This window comes from Cupressus sempervirens, chromosome 9 (assembly GCF_028749045.1).
Source record: "Cupressus sempervirens isolate cs-2001-9-10 chromosome 9, ASM2874904v1, whole genome shotgun sequence".
NCBI lineage: Eukaryota > Viridiplantae > Streptophyta > Pinopsida > Cupressales > Cupressaceae > Cupressus > Cupressus sempervirens.
This window is the reverse complement of record NC_143126.1, coordinates 822032989-822056431: the sequence shown is the minus strand read 5'-3', so window position 1 is coordinate 822056431 and position 23443 is coordinate 822032989. Positions and strand designations below refer to the sequence as shown.

General features: G+C 38.2%; 1 protein-coding gene across 2 annotated transcripts in view; it reads right to left on the bottom strand.

The window, feature by feature from the left end:
- The window catches only part of LOC149541217 (CwfJ-like family protein / zinc finger (CCCH-type) family protein), a 229646-nt gene that overhangs the window by 9646 nt on the left and 196557 nt on the right, over positions 1–23443 (bottom strand). For both annotated transcript variants that reach the window (XM_089802225.1, XM_089802224.1), the window contains exon 9: positions 1287–1432. In XM_089802225.1, coding sequence (XP_089658351.1) covers positions 1287–1432 — 146 coding nt within the window. The remainder of the gene's footprint in view (positions 1–1286; positions 1433–23443) is intronic.

The following is a 23443-nucleotide window of genomic DNA, read 5'->3' as shown; positions in this document are numbered from 1 at the left end:
AACCACGTGTAATGGGGTCCATTGTCTCTTAAGTGTGAAAGAGTGATCAGAAGTCATGGTACCCTACTAATACTCATCCAAGTGTAATTGATTTTCAATTTTTAGACTATTCATTTCAGGTCATAATGAGGGCAAGGATGCAGTGGCCTTTCAGGTTCTTTGCAAATGCATAAACAGGTTCAATTCAAAGCCAATAAATAGTGAAGGCAGCATCTTCAGACAAGTTTGTTTTAGCTCTTCTGATGAGTTTGCCAAATTGTATTAGGTCTCCTAATAGAGTTTTAAGAATTAGCTCTCGAAACAAAATTTCCAAATTATGGTGTACATCTCATGAATCAGTTTGCAAAATTGTATAAGCTTTCCTAAACAGATTTTGAGGCATATATCTCTCCCCCGAGTTTAACAAAAGTGTATATATATTTTATATTCCAAATAAAATGATGCTTCACATATTATTTATTGTGTGTTTTACAATACCACCAACTCCTTGCTAAGTTAGTCCTCCAAATTCACAAAATAAATCAGATTACGAACAGAGGATTTAAATCCAGTTGCTGGCTATTTGAGTCTATATCTAGTGCTCCCAATGCCATTTTGTCCAATTTTAACTTTGATACAGTTAAATATAATGGAAAAAGACTTTAAGTTCAACTCTCACAGAAAATGGGCTCTCCTGAAACAGTCTATGGACAATTCACAGCTAGTAGGGAATAGGTGTGAATCCTGATTGTGTTCGAAAGCAGAGTTTCTGATGTAACTGGTTGTGCTAAGGAACCATAACTTATAGTCTTTGGTGTACATTAATGAAACTGTTTCTGAAATCCAAATCAAAAAAGAAAGAAACTAGGTTTTTAATCCAACAGTTTCGAAAGGCACTGAAGGCTAACGCAAAGTGCATAAACGTCCTGGACTAAGTTATAGAGACAATGTATACTGCCTGCAACGATTTTATTGAGGTCAAGTTTCAATAGATTTCACAAATCAGCAACAGCAATCAATTTCTATCAACTTTCACACATCTAATATGAAGATATAGCTGTGAATCCATATTAATTAATCCTAGATTAACGGAACAACACTCTTTATATATTTGTCTTTTTTTCCAAGGTAAATCAGCAGAAGCCATGAGTGATACTGTGTAATGTTAGAAACTATATATCAACCTCCAGAAATAGTTGTTCAAAAATAGTATGGTCTTTAAGTCACAAAGTAAAGTAGAACATAACATCCACAGTGGCTGTTCAACACTTCTTATGTGAAAGCAATTGTTTGCTAATAAAACACACCTCGCGCCCAAATTGCATAGGCAATTTCTCTCCAGACTCCAGCATATGTGCCAATATGGTTCCTTCTGGAAGCTCCACAAAGAAATAGCCATTCCCACCATGCAGTAACTTCTTTAATGACATTTTGGTATCATCATCATTCTTTCCTGACAAGCATCAAACACCAGAATTGATTGCTAAGTTCAACAAAGAAAACAATAGAGCCGTGTGAGATTTAACATAAAGAAAGAGAAACACTGAACAGAGAGCTTTTAAAATAATTGAACATCAGAACAAAATGCAAGATGAATTCACTCATTGCGACCTGTACTCTCTCCTGATTTCCATGGAATACCAATTAACTGTTAGAGTTCAAAAAAAAGTAAAATGCAGAAAGATGAAATGAAAAAGAAACATGGCAAGGTTTTTATCTCAAAATGACTGAACTTAATAAAACAATGCAAGGTGAAGTGGCTCATGCCAATCTGGAAACTCAATTCAAAATTGAACAACAATGTCACAGGGCACACATTCTTTCAACTATGTATACTAACATGCCTTATGCATATCAATCACCCAAAGCACATCTAACTAAGTTGGACAAAAAATTCATCCAATAAGGATATTGGCAACTGAATTCTAGAGTATTTATTGAAGCGGAAATATTATTATCTATATTTCATGGTCAATAGAAAGATGGACCAAACTAGTTAGGGACTAGTAATAGCTAATAACTGCTCAAAAGTTTTAAAACTGATGCAACTTTAAGAGTTCCAGATTACTAAACTAAACACAATGCTGTCAAAAATCTATTAAAAAATATTACTCTAAGTTAATGATGTTAGATTTGTACAATCCATTATTCTAGTCAATGTTGTTTCTGAGACAGATTGTGTAGCAGTTTTCTGCATCAACATTTGGGATCACACTGATCCCCCATCAAGAAAGATACATAGCTAAAGAGAACAAAAAAACAAAAACTAGACTAAAACAAGAGGGGAGCAAACAGGCTTGAGATATGAAGGACCAGAACAGTGGACTAAGGAAAATTGAAAACAAGAATACCATATGAAAAGACATGTTGATGTCAGTCTTGTAGCACTACATAACATATAGCAATTGAATATTTGATATAGAATACCAAACACTCAACCCTCTCTTGAAAAGTAAATACTCATGAAGAGAAAAAAACTCCAAGGTTCCTTACACCTGTGGATACTAACTCGATTATATTAATGTGATTTGTTGGTTAATCATGTAGGCGGGCTTACGTTGTTCTTTCAAGGATGTCGAACTTTTGCTATGATGGTGATGAAATCTAGCTTTGCGATGTATGTTAGCGCCAAATGATGTTGATGGTGATGATGGAGGGTATGTCCACCAACAATGCTTCTAATTTTCTAACTCCCTTCTTGAATGAACTCCAACTACTATACTATTTGCTGCTTTACTTCTACTCCTATGAATGGAAAGATTAGCAAATGGACGAGGATCAAATCTGATGAAAGATTACCGGCGGCACTACCTCCATAGATGTAATGATTCAAGTTAAAAAAAATACTAGATTACCATGCAAGGCTTCCTAACAAGCTGCTAGGATGCTATGGCCTAGTTTATGGATCCCTATCAAACATCCACTAATATCACCATAGAACTATTCATTTATTCTTACTCTTGCTTAATAACTTTCTTGAAATAAAATCTACTTTAACAACTTCAATGGAATTTAAGTTTAACTATTGGAAGTAGACACCATGCAATAACACCAAGTGTTCTTAATCACTCTGCAAGACACAACAATGATAAGAGAAGCAATTTTGGTATTATCTTAAGCAACAATTTTCTTCAACCCTTTACATATAAGAGCAAATGGCCTTATATAGGGGCCAAATTTACAACCAACGGTAGAGATTAAGAGGCAAAATCAACTATCCCGATCAAATCCCAAAAACCCTAACTAGGGTTGCCACCCCATCAGCCAATGAGAAGACACCAACTCATCAATGGACCAATGAAAAAAAGAAAAAGTGGCAACCAATGAGAAGGCACCAAAATGGAAGCCAATCAGAATCAGACACCTATCCTACCCAAGAAGGAGAATTTTCCACTTGGGCTTACATCAAATGATCCTCTAATATAATTCTACCCTTTTTTTTCATCTTTTTAGCCAAGGCAATGAACTTGGCTAGCCTGTCGTTGACTTCCTTCATCGGGGCAAGGTGTGTGCTTCATCTTGAGCTCAATTGAATTCATCATGTTGCTTGCTGCTTGTAGTGTTTTCTCTTATTCTTTCACACATCCAATAAAGGCACTGAGGGAGGCAAGGGTGCCCAAATGCCTCTTCTTAATGGAAACCTTCCCCAACTCATCCAATCTCGACCCAAACTCTATCTCATTGATGTTCTCCTCTTTGATATCCTCAAAATCAAGTGCAGCTCCAACATCGCTCATCATGGTTGAAATGGAAGTGTCAATGCCTGGGCTATGCTGTGCAATCTCATTCCATACCTCTTCAAATATCCTCAATCTGATGGTCAAGGCAACATACCAAGACTCCACCGTACTCATTCCTCCTTTATCCACCAACTTGGTTTTCTCCAAATATCTCACCGGTAGCCCAATAAATGCCCGTAGCCTAGGAATGGCTAAGTCCTTGACTGGAAGGAAATCCTTCCACTCCCCTTCAAATGTTTTGAATTTTTCTCTAATAGCCACCAATGACCTGAATGTCAAGATAAAGGAAGGCAAGAAATTTTGCCCATCTTGAATTATATCACTGATCCAATCCTTAATTTTGTGCAGTTGATCCGATATCTCTTCTATGTTGCTCTTGCTGTCTTGCAGAAGGGCAATTGTTGGATAGGTTGGCAATCTCTCCAATACTTGTTTTCGGCCTCCAACTTTACAATCCTCTCGTTTTCCTTCCTCAACCTTTCCCTAATTGTAACCATGCCTTCCTGGATCTCCTCACACTCCATGTCATCCGTGATTCTTCCCAAGTTATGCTCTACTATCTCATACTCCTGGGCTACAATCTCATCAACTGCCTTGCTAACCTTTGGTATAACAATCTAAACTTTTCGATGACCCTCATCATCGCTCCTAATTACCTTTGCCATCATTTTTGCAATATGTTTTTGTTTCTCACTATCTTCCTTTTCCACTAACCCTTCAATATCTTCAATTATTCGAACAATCACCACTTCGCCTCTTGGCATAAGCATTTTCCTTAACCATGGTGGTGCAGTGCATCTCCTCAAATCTAGATTTGGTTCGACTAGCAAAGCATCACCAATGGCCTTTGGCACCTAGCTTACTTCCTCAATATCAATTTGCCTATCCTCTTCTTCACCAGTGACTGTCATATCATCTCTATGTTGGTTCTCTAAGAGAGGAGAGTACTCGGTACTATCACTGTAACCACTTGATTCTAAATCAAAGCTCACCTCTACCGAGACCCTTTGCCCACTTGCATTAACCTCTTGGCTTCTAGCCTCAATTATGCTCTCTCTTGACGATGTTGCATTCTATCTCTTTACTAGAGGCTCCTGATGTTCTTTACCTTTCTCATCCTCCAAATTTCTCTTCTTGCTCTTAACTACTCTTTGTTGCTGGCTACTGCCCCCACCTTTCTGTCTGACTGACTCCGTTGGACCTTCTTCCTCTGGTTTCATCTTCTCATAAGTTAGGCGTACCTTCTAACTTTGTAATTGACTTAACTTCTCATTGTACCATGACTCAGTGTGTAGATCAATTGTCCTTGTAACTGCCTCTAAGGAAGGATCTTGATGATCATGCCTTAACTTCTCATTGTACCATGACTCAATGTGTAGATCAACTGTCCTTGTAACTGCCTCTAAGGAAGGATCTTGATGATCATCCCAATCCACTGGATCCAATTCTATTCCATCCACTATATTATAATCTTCCCTTAGCACATTTTCATCATCTTCTAGCTGATCGAGAATATCAAGGCCTCTCTATTTGATTGCCCTCATCATGCCCACTAACAGTCTTGAGAAAGCTAGCTTCCTCACATGAAAGTCATCCTGTACATTGGCCCAAAAATCTTCTATAGTAGGAATATGTTTGAATGTGTTTTCGTGAGATGTCTTGATAAGACCATTAGGATCGAATCTCTATCTTTCTCTATACCATCCTAGATGATACTGTTCTAACTCCTTCTCCACAACTACAAAGGCAACAGGATTGGGGCAAGTACCATTGCATATTCCAAATGAGAAGGTAATCCCTGTCTCACCTTTAAGTTTCATCATCTTGTCATAATGCTCAACTTCCCTAGCCGACTCCATCAAAACTATCTTGTCGAGTGGTTACCTTGGAAGTCTCTTGGGACAAATTGTACTTCCTACTACTCTAATATATGTGAATTGCGAAAATTGGATGAGCCAACTCCCATACTTCTTCACTTTTGCTTAAGCTTCTGATGAAAGGCTCCTAGCAGGTGTCCCTTGTAGTATCCTTACCGTCTTCATGGCAAAGGCATCATAAAACATCTTATAGTCTTTGGTGTTGTGCAAATGAAGTTGTGGATAGCACTCATGCACCAAACATTGCCCCAGCCCATTGCCAATCACTCCTAAGGCCTAAGTCCAAGATTTTCATATAGTCTCACAACTAGATAGAAAAGATAGACCCCATGTAGAATTGCTTTTGAATTTGTATTGTCCTTAGTTGCAACTCTAAATTTTCACTTATAATTCTAGCCCAATCAAATTTTGTCGTTTTATTTTCAATTTCATCAATAAAATAGTACATCCAGCTCTCGAACTGAATACCTTGAGCCACACCCATGACTCGGCTGAGAAGCACAATAAGGTCACGATACTCTAATTTGAAATTTGACTTGAACTTTGACGACTTGGTAACTCCCTTCTTGCCTTCGTGTAACCAATTCTGCTTTAAATGAATAAAGTAGGCCTCCTGATTATCCTCAAAGAACTTGGTTGTTTGATCCATCATTACCACTGCCATGCCTTTATGTTGGGGAATACTGAATACTGCTTGGACCACTTGTCCACTGATGTTAGCCAACACTCTCTTCCCTTCATCAAAAATGATGGACTTGGTCACAATATCAAACCAGGATGCACACTCCATTACCAATTCCGGACAAGGCAAAGTAGGAGGGAAAGCCGCCGCGTGTACAATTTCGCTCTTGTAGATCTTCACCATGGGGGATTGTCCTTCCTTCAATCTGTCCTTCAACTATACCATGTTGACCGTGCTGATATTGGTATCACTTATTCGCCTCACTTTCGAGGTGTCATGTCCCCAAATTTTAATGTAATAATTAAATTAAATTAATTAATTAATTGGTCCCAGAATTTAAATAATATAAAGACCTTTAATTAGTTACTTTAATTAATTAAGATAGGGCCCAAGTTTATATTTGTATTTGTGGTTCCGATTGATTTAATATATCTCGGACCCATTTTTATTTTGTTTCCGTAGTTTGTGTCACCGTCGGCTATCTTTGTACACCCTCGAAATGTTTCCCGACGGATATTTAAGCACAGCTTGTAAATAGTCTTTGGGTATGCTTTTGGATTATTTTCTATGTACTACGAATTCTTGTTGGAGTTCTGGATCGTTCGCCATTTCGGAAGTAAAAGATCTTCCCTATTTGACTCGTGCAGTTTTGGTGGGTTTCAACACTCACCCTATTCCATTGTTGCATGTATTACTTTGGTTGAATCTGGCAAATCGGAGCTCATCTTTGGCAAATATTAATTGAAGGATTATTTGTATTCAAGTCTTTATTATTGTTTGGAGTTCATCTAAATTTGTTATTATTTTTGTATGAGAAAAATTGTCGTAATTGTTGTGGTTGTATCACTTCCGACATGAATACTCACCGACGATTGTCCCTCCTCCAAACTTTTGTACTGCCCTTCATTTGCACCGTACGACCCGCTAATTCCACCTTACGGCCTGAAACATACCATCACCATAAGGCCTGAAACACCTTCACCGTATGGCCTTTGATCCCTACCGTACGGGAGTCACCTTGACACACCGATCGTACGACTCCTGCTTCTTCACCGTACAGCACTCCTGTGGATACCGTACGGCCTCTCCTACGCCTTGCTCCGACACCATACAAACTTCTTGATAACAACTCCGTACTTTCTCCACTTTCCTCCACCGTACAGATCCCATTGCTTTGTTAAGCTGATCTTTTTATTCACATATGGATTATTCAAGCTTCATCTTCGCCAGTTACCCAGTCCTCTGTACTTGGGAACATCGGGAGCATCTCTGAAACCGTTCGATAAAGTGGCCACACAACACAGGCAATGGCCATGCAGCACGGGCAACTAAGGCCATGCAACACGAATTGAGGCCGAGCAACACGAGAGCATCTCCAAAACCATTTGGGAAAGTGACCATGCAGCACGGGCAGTAGCCGCACAGCATGGGCAACTGAGGCCGCACAACATGGGCAACTAAGGCCGCAAAACACGGGCAGTGGCCATGCAGCAGAGGCAACTGAGGCCGCGCAGCACGGGAGCATCTCCGAAACCATTCGAGAAAATTTCGAAACTTTCAGAAACATTACTAAAACCGTTCGGGAACATTACAGAAGATGGTCTTAGGCATCATGTCGTCCTTGTCTTTTTTGGTATTTGTTCCCTTTGGGTCCTTGCCTGTACTAACATCCACCATCCTAAACACTTATTTCTGCCCCTTCATTCTAAATGATATGGATTACAATTATCAATCTCCAAACTTCAATCCTAGGAGTGGGACTACCACTTATTTTTGCCTCTTCATTACCTTAAGATGCACTACACTTATATCTTCCAACTTCAATCCTAGGGTGGTCTAGCTTATTTCAGCCTCTCCAAATGTCCTATCATGAAATCTACACTTATATCTCCCAAGTTCAGCCTATCAATGGAAATGATGAAGTGGTGGATGAAAAGTGTAAGAAGAAGATAAGGGAAACGAACCAAGCAAGAACAAGGAATAAAATCCCCCTTTAAAACCAATTTTCACCTCAAAAGATAAACAAAAATCTTACCTTAAATTTGCCTTCTACCAATAATCAAGCATCTTCAAATTCAGATCTGATCTCAGAAATTTCAGTCCTCCAAAATGTGATGCCCTAAAACATGAATTGCTTGCAAAAATCTGCTACTTTCACCAAATTTCGACTTCCTTGCCAAAATCACCGAACTTAAAGGAAAATCGCTGCCCTAGGGCAGAAAAGTCTGCTCCAAATCAAAATTTCAACCTTCTAAACTCGCTCACAATTGCGAAAAATCAGATCTCAAATCATCTTGCCTCTCCACCAAACAAAATCGCCATAGCTGAAGGAAAAAATCGCTGCCCTAGGAGGAAAATCAAACCCCAAAAATCGCTCAATTCTTGCAAAAATCAGATTTGCACCTCCAAATTCACCCTGTGGCAGAAATTTCCCATCCTCAAGGAAGAAATTGCTGCCCAAAAAAGAAAAAATCAGACCTTCGAAAATCGCTGCTAAGGAGAAATTCGCCGAGCTAGAGGAAAAATTGCTCAACCAAGCAAGATGAGTGGAAATGAATGAGAAAATAAGAGGGGGGAAGCCCCTTCTTATATCCCCTTGTTGACCTCCAGAGTGGGCCAACCTGCCTAGAGGGAAACAAAAACTTAAGTTAGAGCCCCCAAAATGGCCCTGTTTTAAATAAAACATGAAAATAACTAAGCCCCATAGCGAAATTGCCCCTTCTAATTGTCAGTTTGACCCAACATTGCAAAATAGAAATAAGGTAAGCCTAGGAGATGTCAAAATTTTCATTTGACAACATTTTGGCAATTAAAATATCATTAAAATCAAATCTAGCAAGCCAAAATCAATTTTCAATTCCAAATTACCAATTTCTTTTAACATTTCTAAAATCCTCTACGCAAAATTTCAACCAAATTAATAAGATTTTGCAATTTACTCCAATTTCAATTTTGCAATACAATTTCAATTTTATAACAAAATAAATCTTTGTCTTGGCAATCGAAATTCAAACTCTAAATTCAATTTCACTATCAAAATTTCTTTTCACTGAAAAAAGTTCAAAATTTCCAAAACAAATAAATATAAAATTTATTTTGAAAATGTTCAAACTTATACAATTATATCAAATTTTCAAAATCCGTCTAAGTTCAAAATTTGCAATTTGTCCTGCCAGATATTGTTTTAACCATCGAAAAATGTTGTTGAATTTAGCTTGGCCTAAGGACGAAATTACATGTCCCGGAAAATCCAATTTCGCATCAGGTGAAAACAAACCAAATCCCCTCTTGGCCTGAAGGCGTCCAAGGTGTAAAAATCACCAATTCAAAAACCTCTAGACAACTCCAAATTTTGCTAAGGCAACCAAAAAATTCCCAACACTCGCAAAAATTGCCAAGGCTTGCATAAAAAAGGGGGTCCCCAAAAATTTTCAGGCAGTGGTGTGAGAACCTCACAACAAGACAAAGGAGCTACCCACTAACCATTGGTAATTTGGTATAATAATAGGAGCTACTCACTGGCCATTAGTGTGTCATATAAAAATAATCACAATTAACTCTTAGTAAGAAATAAATTAAATAATACTAAAAGCATAAATAAAATGAAAAAACATAAGTTGCATTACAAACTATAATATAATTAATGATTTTAAGCCTTTGATGTGCCTTTGAGCATTATTTGACTTTGAAAATTGCCTCTCTCCCCTCAAAGACCCTACAAATGTAATATCTCACTGGATATTTCTACCCAAAATTTCTCCCAAATGATTTCAAGATACAGTAGGTAGTTTATGCAATTTAAAACCAACAAATAACCAGTAAAATACTCATGCAAAATATCTCAGAATTTGTTATTGCATTACAAACCACCAATAAATCCAATCTTATAAACAACAACAGTCAGATTGGAAAAACATAGAAAGGAACCTATAACACCAAATGAGACCTCTATTGTGAATCCACCCCTAATGCCGAACCAAGTTGGCATCTGATTCGGGGAGTCGGGCCTCAAGGTTTATGTCCTCAAGTTTTGGAAACTGAAAGCCGAAGCTTCCCTCTTCTCGAAGAGAAATCTGAAAACAAACTCCAGAATTTAAGCATGGCTGCAAATGAGCTCATCTCCCTTCTTTAAGCTTGAACAGATGACTCTTCACCTTCCCCACTTCTATGTTTGTCTTCTTCCCCTTTCGTCGCCTTTTGATCTCCTTGTTAATATTAAAATGTCATAAAGATAATCTGCCTTAATCCCATGATAATCTGCCTTATTATGTCTTAAGTCAATTATCCTGGGTAAATTTCTCGGAATAGAAGATAGCTTATTGTACGGACAAAACTCTGTAACAATAGACATCGAGTCATTCAATTCCCCATTGCATTGCTATGACATTCAGTTATTTTTTCTTTCTTTGTCCACTAGCTGCAATTAACAAAGTACTCCTTGGCAACTATTGTGTTCGACCCAAAAGGAAGTCCCATTGAAGATAACACAACAATTGTTTATACCATATAATAAACTACACATTCATTTGGGATAGAAGCAAATTAATTTCCTCATGTTGCCCGATAATATACAACTCTTGTTCAAATCATCTTAGAAATAGCTTCTGACAAAAATTTCTATTAAATAATTTACAACTCTAAAAATGATAAAACCTTTTTGCAGATATGTCCCACAAGCTAGCAAGTTCGATGCTCTGATACAACTGTAATATACCACTGGATATTTCTACTCAAAATTGCTACCAAAAAATTCCAGGACACAGTAGGTAGTTTATGCAATTTACAACCAACAAATAACTAGTAAAATGCTCATGCAAAATATCTCAAAATTTGTTATTGTTTAATAAACCAGCAATACAATATCATGCATAGAAATCCAATCTTAGAAACAACAACAATCAGATTTGAAAAACATAGAAAGGAACCTATAACACCAGATGATACAAGTGCAGTTGAGGCAATTGTTACCATTGATTGTTCAGACTCTCTTGAGGAGAGAGTTGTTATTAGAGACTGTGCAGAGACTGTGAGCACTAATGTATAAGGTAGTTGTCATAGTGATGATTCAATGCAGGAGGTAGCAGCTTGCTCAAGTGGGACCGATGCGTGTATAGAGTCACCCAGTTGCAACATTAGTGATTTGGGTGTTATGTTAGAGTCAACAGAGGTTGATCAAGGCTCTAGCATTATTGATTTGCAACATGACATTGAGTCACTGTAATATCCCTATTTTAAGATAGAATCTTAATAATAATTAGATAATACAATATTATTAAATAAATAATAAATTTATATTAAAACTATTACTAAAATATAAAATAAGGAAATAATGATTATTGAATCTATATTATTAATAAAATAATATTTAGTATGATATTTTGAATAATTAAAAAATAATAAAATTTCAATGAATGAAGAAAGAAATTAAATTAAATACAAGAGACAATATTGTAGAAAGTATGTTAACTTTCTAATAGAATTTAATAATAAATGAAATAAACAGAAATAAATGAGTAAATAAATAATATAACATAGAATAATATAAATTAACTAAATCTAATAAAAAGTCAAGAGATGTTTAACAAATAGACACGACTCCTTAAAATTAAAATATAAAAAGGAGGAGAGTTCATTTTAGAGAGAAGAAAAAAGGAAGAGAAGAACAAAGGAGTTCAAAAAGGAAAAATGGAAAATGAAAGTAATATGAAGAAAATAAGGAAGTGACTTCCTAAAAAAGTATCAATGATATTGAAAGGATGAGATCATAATTATGAATAGTTGTGACTCTTCAAAAATATTTTGATTATAAAGTATTAGGAAGTTTCCAAGGGATTTTAGTTATGAAGTGTTGACTTTTTGAAAGGATTATCACTATGACGTGTTGTAACTTTTCAAAGGATTTGTATTATGAAAGGTTGCAACTCTTGAAAAAGAAGAAACAAAAAATTATGTTATCCTTTCCTAATAATTAGAAAATGAATAATTTTGGAAAGTAAATATAGAGTTGAGATAATCTAGAAGGAATAATTCATTAAAGGGCCGACTAAGGATAGAGCCACATTGACCAAGAAAAGAAGGTAAGAAAGGTATGTTTGTTGATTGTATTTGTTTTATTTATATTTATGAATTTTTTTATATTAATGAATCATACTTACGGATAATATTGTGTTAACCTATGGGGTTAACACCATGAATGCTAATAAAACTCGAAGCATGGAGCATGTGAGATATTTAAGATCTCCATGGTCCGCCATGGTCAAGAGTCGATATCAAAGGATGAAGCATGGAGATATTAAGATCTCCATTGTCCACCATGGCCGATATTTTGATGTTGTCAACATATGCATACGTGAGTAGCTTTGGATAGAGAATGCCCGTCCAAGAAGAATCTTAAGGGGTATGCTACCAAGAAAACGAAGTAGCTATGAGCTAGGAAGCCCGATTTGGAGACATCCTTAAGATTGGAGTTAAATTAGAGGGTAGAATAATATAGTTAGTTTTGTTATTGTTGTAATTCTAACCATTATTTTGCAGGTATTACTTGTCCCAAATTAACCCTAATAGTGGGGACATTTTAGTCACCTATGCAGAGTCAAGCAATAATAGTGAATGTTCAGTCAAGAGTTGTGGACACAGATGGTATGGACACCCCTGATGATTTATTTGAGGATGCTATGAGTTGTTGTGGGTCTGATATTCCTTGCCTGATGATAGGTGATAACTCCGAGGAAGCTTTGGATGGGTCCCAAAATTAGGATTTGCAGGGACTTTTTGTTGAGGGGGTAGTAGAGTCATGTGAGAACTACAATACTGCGAGGGCTCCTGCCTCTTTAGAGTAAGTTTTGATAGAGGTACCGAGTAGTTGTACCTTGGTTGCAGATGTGAGCAAGGATGGTAGTCCACATGATGTTAGCAACCATGGGGTGAGCAATTTAGATTCAGTTTCCTATCACAGTGTAATTAGTGAGGCAGAGAGCTTGCATAGAAGTCTGGGGTTGCAGAGACATCATGTGACTAGTCAGCTGAAGGTAAGTGATACTGACATCTCTTCAACTCTTGAGCATTATGATGTTATTTATCAGATGCTAACTACATCTGGTTGGGGTGCTCCTATGTCAAATGAGCACGGTGATAGTAGTATTTCCCTAGCAGAGCTCCATGCACTTCGAGAGGCTACTAGGATTTTGAAGCATAATTATTTTCAGTTGGTCGCTGACAAGGATTACCTTCTTGAGTGGGGAAGCACCTGTTATGAGACATTCTTAGGAAAGGGGAGGTCATTGAGCTCACCGAGGAGCTTGAGGTGATTGTGGACTCCCTTCAATGTACTCAATTGGCTCTCTAGGAGTCACAATTGCATTTGGAGAAGGTTATTGTGGAGTCAGAGTGGGTACATGTAATGTTCCCAAGTACGGGAGCTGAACTAGATGGAGATGAAATTGCTTGAGGACCATGCAATGTGTCTTAGCAGAGGTCGTACGGTATACAAGGCATAGGAGTAGCCGTATGGAATCTATGCTCTAACCATACGGTGCAAGGAGAGCGTCTGTACAGTGATGGGGGAAGGGAAGTACAAGGTGCAAACCAAGGTGGTCATACAGTGGTATTGGATGGATAGTCGTACGGTAGATGCAGTTGGTTGTACGTTAGAGGAGAGAGGAGCGACAAGCAGTACGGTAGTGGGGCCTTGGTCGTACAGTATGGGCAATAGGTTGATGAAGGCCATATAGTATCTATCTCGGTCGTAGGTTGATGTGCCATGAGGGATGTCAGATATTGCAGGTTGCTTCGCCTATGATTTGGGCCATGCTTAGAGTTATTAGTACAAGTGATTGCATTTGCCAAAGACACCAAATATCACCAATAAGTATTGAAAACCAAATCATAGATTGATATAGATATAGGTATTTGCAAACAAAGATACTGTGCAAAATTGCCAGATTTGAGCAAAGTAATACAACGAAATAAGGTGAGGAATGAATCCCACCAAAACCGAAAAGCCAAGTAAGGAAGATCTTTCAATTCTGAAATGGTGAACAATGTAGAATCCCAACGGGAACTCGCAGTACAAAGAAATAATCCAAATAACACATACTAACAACTACCTACAAGTTGTGCTTAAATCCCTGTCAGGAAAACCTTTCCGAGGGTGTACAAAGATAGCTAACAGCTACACCTCCTATGGAAACAAAAATAAAAATGGGTCTGAGATATACTAAATCAATTGGCCCATTAACAAAGATTTGATTAAATATTTATTTAATGACGAGAACATTATAGTCCTTCCGTCCAAAACTTTTCTTGTCCTCAAGCAAATGCAAATCCGATGCTTGGAACCCTTCTGTAATCAACTTCTTCAATTTCGAGTCAGGTACCAAGTAGATCTTATCGCCGTAATAAATGATATCATCAATAACCTTGTATCTTTCATCATGTATATAGCCATCCATCAACTGACATGCAAAATGGTTCTTGGAGTACTCGACTAATAGATGGGCCTGCCAATTATCCAAGGAATGGGGCAAGGTGTTGATTGTTATGTTTTTACTTACAATGGTCGGGATCTTATCATGTTTGAAAATGACCTCCATCTTCTTGATTGTGACTTCCCTCGATCCTTTATTTGACATTCCTCTTGGCAGCACCTTCTTGCCATCCGTCTCGAATGAGAAGTCCATCCTCTTGAAACTTTGGGTGTACTGGTCAAGGGCCTCCATCCATTGGATGCCCAATATGATATCAGTATCAACCAAATCTATGACAAAGAAATCATCTGTCAAGGTATAGTTTAACATAATCAGATTTCCACAATCCATTAGTATGTGAGCAATGTTTCTGGATTAGATTGTGTGAGTTTTTAGTCATGGGATCACATGAGTGCAGGGTAACAAGGTTCCTCCGGCAACGTTAACCTCCAATCCTCCATGCTCTACTGCATGCAAGCCCTTACTAGTGACTAAGGATGAATTGATGAAATTGAGTGTGGAGCCACTATCAATCATGATTGTGACTCGTTTCTCGTGAAGTGTGCCACGAACCTTGAATATACTACTTCCAGCCATTGTAGTGAGTGTAGCAATGGAATCGCCTTTTTGTATTAGGGTACTTATTCTCTCCTGCTAGTTCCTTTCTTCACCAATCACTATAGGTACTTGTCCTTCGTCGTCATCAAGAAACACCTCAATATAATGAATTTTTCCCTTCCCAAGGTAGCGATGACCTGGTCCCCATGGTTCCTTGCACGTGAAATAGAGCTTTTTCCTCCAGAGCTCTTGCCGAGAGTCTTCATCCAACGGAGGTTTTTTCTGAATTGGCTCGTTGTCTTTGTCTTCTTGTGGGAACGGTGTTGGGAGTAGCTATGTGAGTTTTGGAGGAAAATGCGACCATGTCACATAACTTCTTAATAGCCTTGTTGAGTGCACACGAGTTGAACCCTTTGATCCAGCCTCTCAAGGGCTCTTTCAACCCATCCGTGAATAACATGATTCGACTTCTTTCAGATATGTCTGTGACTAATACTGACAACCTTTGGAACTCAGTGCTGTAATTGTCTATTGTACCTGTTTGCTTTAGCTAAGCTAGATCTTTGAAGTTTAGTGCAGGATCCTTCCTATTGAAACAGTCAATGAGTCTCTCAGTGAACTCAACATAAGATGTTACTTGGTCATGGCCCAAAGTAACCAATCCATGGTGCCACCATTCTTGTGCCACTCCTTCTAGATGGAGTGTTGCGAACTTGATTGCTTCCTCTTTGGGCATTGGGTTGAGTTTGAAATAGGTGTCTGCCTTCAAAACCCATGCCTATGAAGTGATGGCTCTAGAGCCATCAAATGGTGATAAGTTTACCTTTCTGATCTTTCTCCTGAGATCATCATTAAAATAACCACAATTTCCCCCACCTGAATATCTCATTCTTAGATCAACATAGTCTTTGTAAGATATATCATCTTCCATATTCACGTTCCTCCAATATTCCCAAAGTTTTTCTTGCATTTCCTATAAAGTGGGCTCTCTCTCTTTGCGTGGTGCTTTCGCCATTGGAAGGAAGATGGGTATTGAGGGTCAAGAGCGAGAGGGTTGAAAGTTTGTCCTTCCCAAAAAAAAGTTGTTGCTTTGCCCATTTTGTTCTCCTGTTGTCTTTCCTTTGGCCAATTTTTGTAGAGTTTCTTGCATAAGCCTTTGGGTTTCGTTGATTTGCATTTGGTTTCTACTCAGCTATTTTAAAAGATTCATGAGTTCTATCATAGGATCTTGATGATCTACCATTCTTCGAACAAGGTTATTTCACCTTCTCCGTTAGGTATAAACTTGCATTCACTTTCACAAGCTGATAGAATAACTAAGCTCTGATACCACTGTAATGTTCCCAAGTACGGGGGCTGAACTGGACAGAGATGAAATTGCTTCAAGCTTGTGCAATGTGTCTTAGCAAAGGTCGTACGATATACAAGGCACAAGAGTAGTCGTACGAGATCTATGCTCTGACCGTACGGTGGATATAAGGAAGCCCGTACAATATGGAAGGACAAGTCGTACGGTGCAAGGAGCGAGTCCGTATAGTGATGGGGGAGGGGAAGTACGAGGTGCAGACCAAGGAGGTTGTACGGTAGTATTACAGTAGATGCAGTTGGTCGTACTTCAAAGGAGGGAGAGGAACGACAGGCAGTACGGTAGTGGGGCCTTGGTCGTACAATATGGGCAGTAGGTTAATGGTCGTACGATATCCATCTGGGCCATAGGTTGATGTGTTGTGAGGGATGTCAGATATTGCAAGTTGCTTTGCCTATGATTCAGGTCATGCTCAGAGTTATCAGTACAAGTGATTACATTCGCCAAAGACACCAAATATCGCCAATAAGTATTGAAAACCAAATCACACATTGACACAGATATAGATATTTGCAACCAAAGATAGTGCGTGGAATTGCCAAATCCGAGCAAAGTAATTCAACAACAGAATAGGGTGAGGGATGAATCCCACCGAAACCGGAAAGCCAAGTAGGGAAGATCTTTCACTTTCGAAACGGGGAACAACATAGAATCCCAACGAGAATTTGTAGTACAAAGAAATAATCCAAATCGCACATACCAACAACTACCTACAAGTCGTGCTTAAATACCCATCGGGGAAACCTTTCTGAGGGTGTACAAAGATAGCCGACGGCTACACCTGCCTATAGAAACAAAAACAAAAATGGGTCCGAAATATACTAAATCATTCGGCCCATTAATAAAGGTTTGATTAAATATTTATTTAATGACGGGAACATTACAGTACAGTGGACACCAGCCCCAGACCTAATTCAATTGCATATTGAGGTGGTTGGTGGTGAGTTTTCTTCCATGGTTGGGGATGAGGGACGTGATGATGTAGAAGTCACGTTTGTCTAGGTATGGGTGTAGAAGGTACAGAGGAGGTAAGAGCATCAGTGGAGGACGATAGAGTGATTCCTATTGCGCTAGGTCCTCCAGTGGTTAGCATGGCAGTGGTGGATTCTTCAGAGGGTTGTGCATCAATTCCTAACACTTCTCCCTCTCTTTCACAGGACTTGGGCAGGATATCACTTGATGTGGGGATGTGCTCTCATGGAGATTTTTCCCTTTTGTCGAGAGAAAATCTCTTGTTACATCTCATACAACTAATAGCATTAGACAATTGGCAGTGCCACAATTTAAGAGGTATCAGCGGTGGATTGTGGGGGAGCAGGTTGACAATTCCACATATGATTTCTGTTGCACAGAGTCCTTCATGGAGTGTCTATTAGAGAGTGTATATTTGTGAGAGGGAACATTTTGGGCATCTGAGGGTACTCTTATGCAAGGTTCTCATAATATATGACGTTTGGTGGGAAAAATTGTAGAGACCTTTGCTATAATGCTTCCCTACAAGGATTTTGTGGTCAGTTTTGCTAAGAGGATTTCCCAAGATCCTGGCCGACCAGTAGTTCAAAATCAAAGATTGGAGTCATCTCTTAATTCCTAGTTCGGTACTAATGAACTAGTGACATAGATTGGGGCTTTTTACTAGCTTTATACAGTGAGGAATGCTCCCCATTTCGCTATTGACCCACAAGTAGAGGATTTGGTTTGACGTGGGTGTGGGTTGGCTCTTGTTTCATATCATACATTATAGGATGGGATAGCACCATCTTTTGCAGGTGAGATCATCAGCTACAAGTTAGATCACTTGCAATATGGACACACCTAGGATAGCTTAGCAAAGGTTGGAGTTGGTGGTAATGTTTAGGTACCTATGGTTATTACCATCTCCACAGTACAATTGACACAATTGGGTTTCAGTTGGCTTGAGTTTCGAGTTGTTTACTTCACCAACACCTACAGTTAGTTTTTGGATGATTCTGCTATTGATTTCAATTATTTGGGTATTGGTGCTACAAGAGTCAGTTGTGCAAAGCAAGGATAGTACACAGTTGTACCTTTGGGATCCAAGTAGACCGTGATGTTCATTTTTACAATTGTAGGGAGGGAGGACTGTCATGTCTCCATTTTTCCCAAGTTGTTGCAGTTGGCTTGGTTAGTTCTATTGTGCAGTTATTAGGCTTTCCAGTGGCCAATGGTGATGTTTGGCTTCATCTTGAGGGACTTACTATTTATAGTAGGTCAACACTTGGTTCCGATGAGCTCAGTTGAGTTAGAGGAGTTGAGTGATGCACACAGTTTTTATTTCGGTCTTTTGGTTTGGGCTCCAAGAATCTTGGAGGGAGAGTATTTTTAATCAGCCACGCGTCAAGTTCATTCATTGTTTTTCTTCATCAGGATCACTTTGTGTTGTCAAATTTCGATTTTGATGTTTCTTTAGTTGTTTTCACAAAACAGGTTAATTATTATTATTCTTCAACTAAATATGTTGAGGTTCTTATTGTTTATTGTTTACCGTATAAGGTAAACGGATACTTAACGCATTTAGTATAGTAAGATATAACATAGAATAGATACTTTATTCATATACGCAATATGCAATCCAATGCTTACAATATGATTACGATAATTCCAATGATTTTGATGATGTCCCAAAGTCCCTTCCTTGGTGTAGTGGTCGTCCGTGTCCTCAGTTTATTCAGCTTTGTTCGTAGCTTGTACACTTGCTCCTTCCATACTTTCAATTCTGCCTTAGCCTCCATCTAAAACTCCAAAGATGACTACATCATCCCAGCAATTTCTCCCAACTCTCTCTCTTTCTCATATACCACCGACTCCTCCACTGCTAACTGTTCCTTCTCTGCTGCCACCTTCTGTAGCTGACGCTGTTTGGCTAACAAGGCCGCCCTCTCAGATTCCCAGGCTGCCTTCTTCACGGCTAGCCTAGTAGCTGACTCCTCTTAAGCCCTCTCTGCTGCTACCTAATCTACCTAGCTCCTCCAAAGGCTGTAATATGCATCCCTGTGTATCTCGACTATCTCCTAAGTCAACCCCTCAACTCAGCTCTCCATACCAAGATCTCTCGTAGTGGCCCAATCCTATCGCATCTCTGCAATCTCCACACTTCGCCATCCACGTTCCTCAAAGCAAACTGTAAAGGCAGCCAGGCATCCTAATTTCATGAAGGATACTACTCTCTCCATGTAACGACTGATTTTCTTCTAAAAAACATCAGCATTAAACTAACTGAAAAATATTTCATATTCACGACATAGGATTCAATAATGTTTTTATAATGAATATTTAAGTCTACATTGCTTTTCTAATCTATCAAGATTATCATTAACTAATAATTTATATAATCAGCTGAAAATAAATACTAAACTATTTACAGTTTAAAGAAATAAAAATGCAAATTTAAATACTCATGATCATCTAACTATTTTAAAGTAAATATCTAACTTTATAGTAAATGATTCTTAAAACTTGAAAGGAAAATACTAAACTCACAGGTTAAATAGAACATACAGTTTTTAGTTGACGGACTTTCTAAATTGGTTGTCCAAGCTCTAGCTCTAGTGAGAGGAGAAGCATTACCATAGGCTTAACATCCCAACCGCGGACCTTTTTACTTATCCCCACAGGTTCTAATTTAATAGAACGGCCCTCCCTACTTCGAGGTCGGGTTTGGGACATTCATTGATCCAACCATCAGAGTAATCAAGTGGGTTGAGGTCCCAGCAGTTATTCAAAAGAATAATTGAAGCGCCTGGACAACAACACAATCAATTTGTTGTGGCAAGTCTGCCTTTTACCACCCTGGCCAAGGATTTCGAACTGTGGGTTTATAACCCGATCTCCACCACTCAGTTTGACAACTAATTTCGAAAGTGGAATTTGCATGAGCTAATTTCATTAGTTTTTATTTATATAATAATGGTTATTCATTTCATTCATGTATTTCTTTTACAGGTTCATCTACACCTCCTCACCATAATCAAGCCATCAGGCCAATGACTCCTTTGTGCCTGAACATTTGTCTTTATTTGTGTAGCTTGCACCTTCATCACCTCATTCTAGCATAAGTCCGGTGATATCCTTAGTGCTCTCAATACTATTTATCAGATATTGTATCGCATTTTCAGAGATTAAAAGTAAAGTTTTTAAATGAAGAATCTATTACTCATAAAGATTGGTATATTTAATTGTATTTTGTTCTTTCAAGACATTCGACTAAAAGGAATTGCTTTCGACAAATGATTATACTAAGGTACTTGCTTGTTTTAGTTCACGTGAGTGTAAATTCAGCCTTTAAAAGAAGATTACGGATATTCTATATCATATTGAGGATAGCATATTATAACATAGTTTGGTAAACAAGGAAAAGATTCAAATAAAAACTGACTCAGCTAAGCAAGGTAAAAGGGAAAAGGAAAGAAAATACAAGACGCCATCTTACGTGACACACTTGTTCATTAGATTGACAATCTTGAATATATTCTATTCTTTCAAGATATTCAACTGATTGAAGGTATTACTTGGACAAACAATTAAATTCGACTAAGGTATATGCTTATTTGCAATATTATATGGACGTCAATTCAGACTTAAAGACGATGTCGAATAATCCAAAAACGTATGGAAGACGGCTTGTTTTTAATATATCTGGAAAAAAATGGATAACGACTTCAAAAGCCAATTCAGCTAAAACGAGTTTTTAAGAAAGAAAATAAGGAAGAATACAAGGCATTTCCTTACGTGACTCACTGCTCTGCAATTGAAATTGCTTTCACAGGACTTAGTCATCTCCTTCAGACCTCCACGGGAAAGCTATTATTTATGGACTGCAAAGCGTATAAACTCGGGTGCTAATGGTGTTGTAACAGAGCAAGGAAAATAATAAGTTGCAGAATAAAGAAGAAATTCTGATATCTGTGTGTTGCCAATACACGACAAGGCCATCATATATTACTTTGAAGATGACCTTATGGCTTCCTGCCGTTACAAGATCCATAATCGAAATTCTTTTATTCAATCGGTTTTAAAAGAAGAATAAGGAAGGGAAAAATAAAATGAAAAGGATAGATGAAGAGTTTATTTATTAATATTATTTTATTATCTTAGTTAAGTTTATAGGTATGTATTTGCAAGGTGACATTATTGGATTAATAATTCTAATATAATGGTGCCACTTTGCATTTATTTATCTATGATCTTAATCGAGAGGATAAAATAATATTAAGTGATATTATTATTTGATAAATTTAATAAAGGTAAGAACTTTGTTTTTTTTAATATTCATATTGTTTTTACTTTTAGCTCATGCGGTTCCACCAAGAAATTTATTGTCAAGTCCTAATAACCTTGCCAAGGCAATTTTTAGGTCAAACCTGCCATTCCTGATGACTGAATCTTATGACTATCCCCTTCCAATGACCTCGTTTTGTAATGCTCCCCCTCTCTCTCCAGTCTTCATCCTGTAAACATTTTAAAACAACATTCTCGCGAAAGCATCAATTCAAGATTCATAATTTGTTAAACAAAATCATCAAGTGCTCATTAGAAAATTTCATTATAATAACTCATTCATCATAAATGTACAATAGCTAAAATTAACTAATTCCATTTCACGTGAACACAACGACTAGATTTAACTGACTAGTTTCATTTGATAATCAAATCAATGCAACAGCTATAATTAACTGATTCAATTTCACATGAACATGAAATAAATAACGACTATAACCAACATGATTTAACAACGGCTATAATGAACTAACTCAATTTCACATAAACATGAAAAATTAATTTGGTTCAATGGCTATAAACAGCTTTAAAAAAAAATTAAGGCAAAAATTGGGATGTAACACTCCAGCGCCTTTACTACTAAGTCCAAAGCTTGTATCTCTGTCAAGGTCACTACTTGGTGAGCCCGAGTTGCTAGAGCTGCTATATCAGTGAAGAATGCCTCTCTCATCACTATTTCTGGCACTACTGGAGGCTGTTGTTGCACACCCATAGCCCTTCTACTGCTTTCGCCATCCACTTAATAGCGCTATGTGGTAGTCCATCATTCTATGTCGGTCCCTCCACCTGTACCTGTAAAGGGTCTTCCTCCGGAACTACTTCTCGCATAGGTGTATGCAGGTATGTCACTCAAGGCGTTGGGGTACAATGGAACCTCGTACTCAGGTATGTGCTCAACTTCTGGGTTCTACTTTCTCTGTCGGCTCAGGCGATGCTAACAATGTCATATCCATCATAACCACTGCATTTGAACCCACTACGTCCAAATGAACACCAGGCACCCTCAAACCCTCACCTGTCGGTATCTCCATTACTCCTCCCTCAATGTCCATCTCTGCATTAGGTACAAGTACCCCAGCCCTAGCCTCTGGTAAAACCTCGTGAGCAAGCTCCATCGTTACCTCCCAAACGGTTGTCTCTGTTCGTAGTGGATGTGCCTCTGCTAATGCCTCGGGAATAGCTTGTGTCTCTATAGCAGGTTGAATCGCAGCAGAAGCCGAAGTCATCACTACTGGCTACATGAATCGACCAAATCCCAAAATGCCATGTATACCAATGGAAGCGAAGAGTGTCGTCGCTGAAAGTGCAGGCCATGGGAATCTCAACAGTGTAGCTATAGTTACTTCTACCTCCTCGTCCTCTTCCTCCCTGTCGGTCCCACTTTCCTTAGAACAAGTATCCTCGCAATCACTATCAGTATTTCTGTTGTCCGATCTCAGTCGTTTCTGTCCGACCGTGGTCTTGGTGCCAAGTGTATC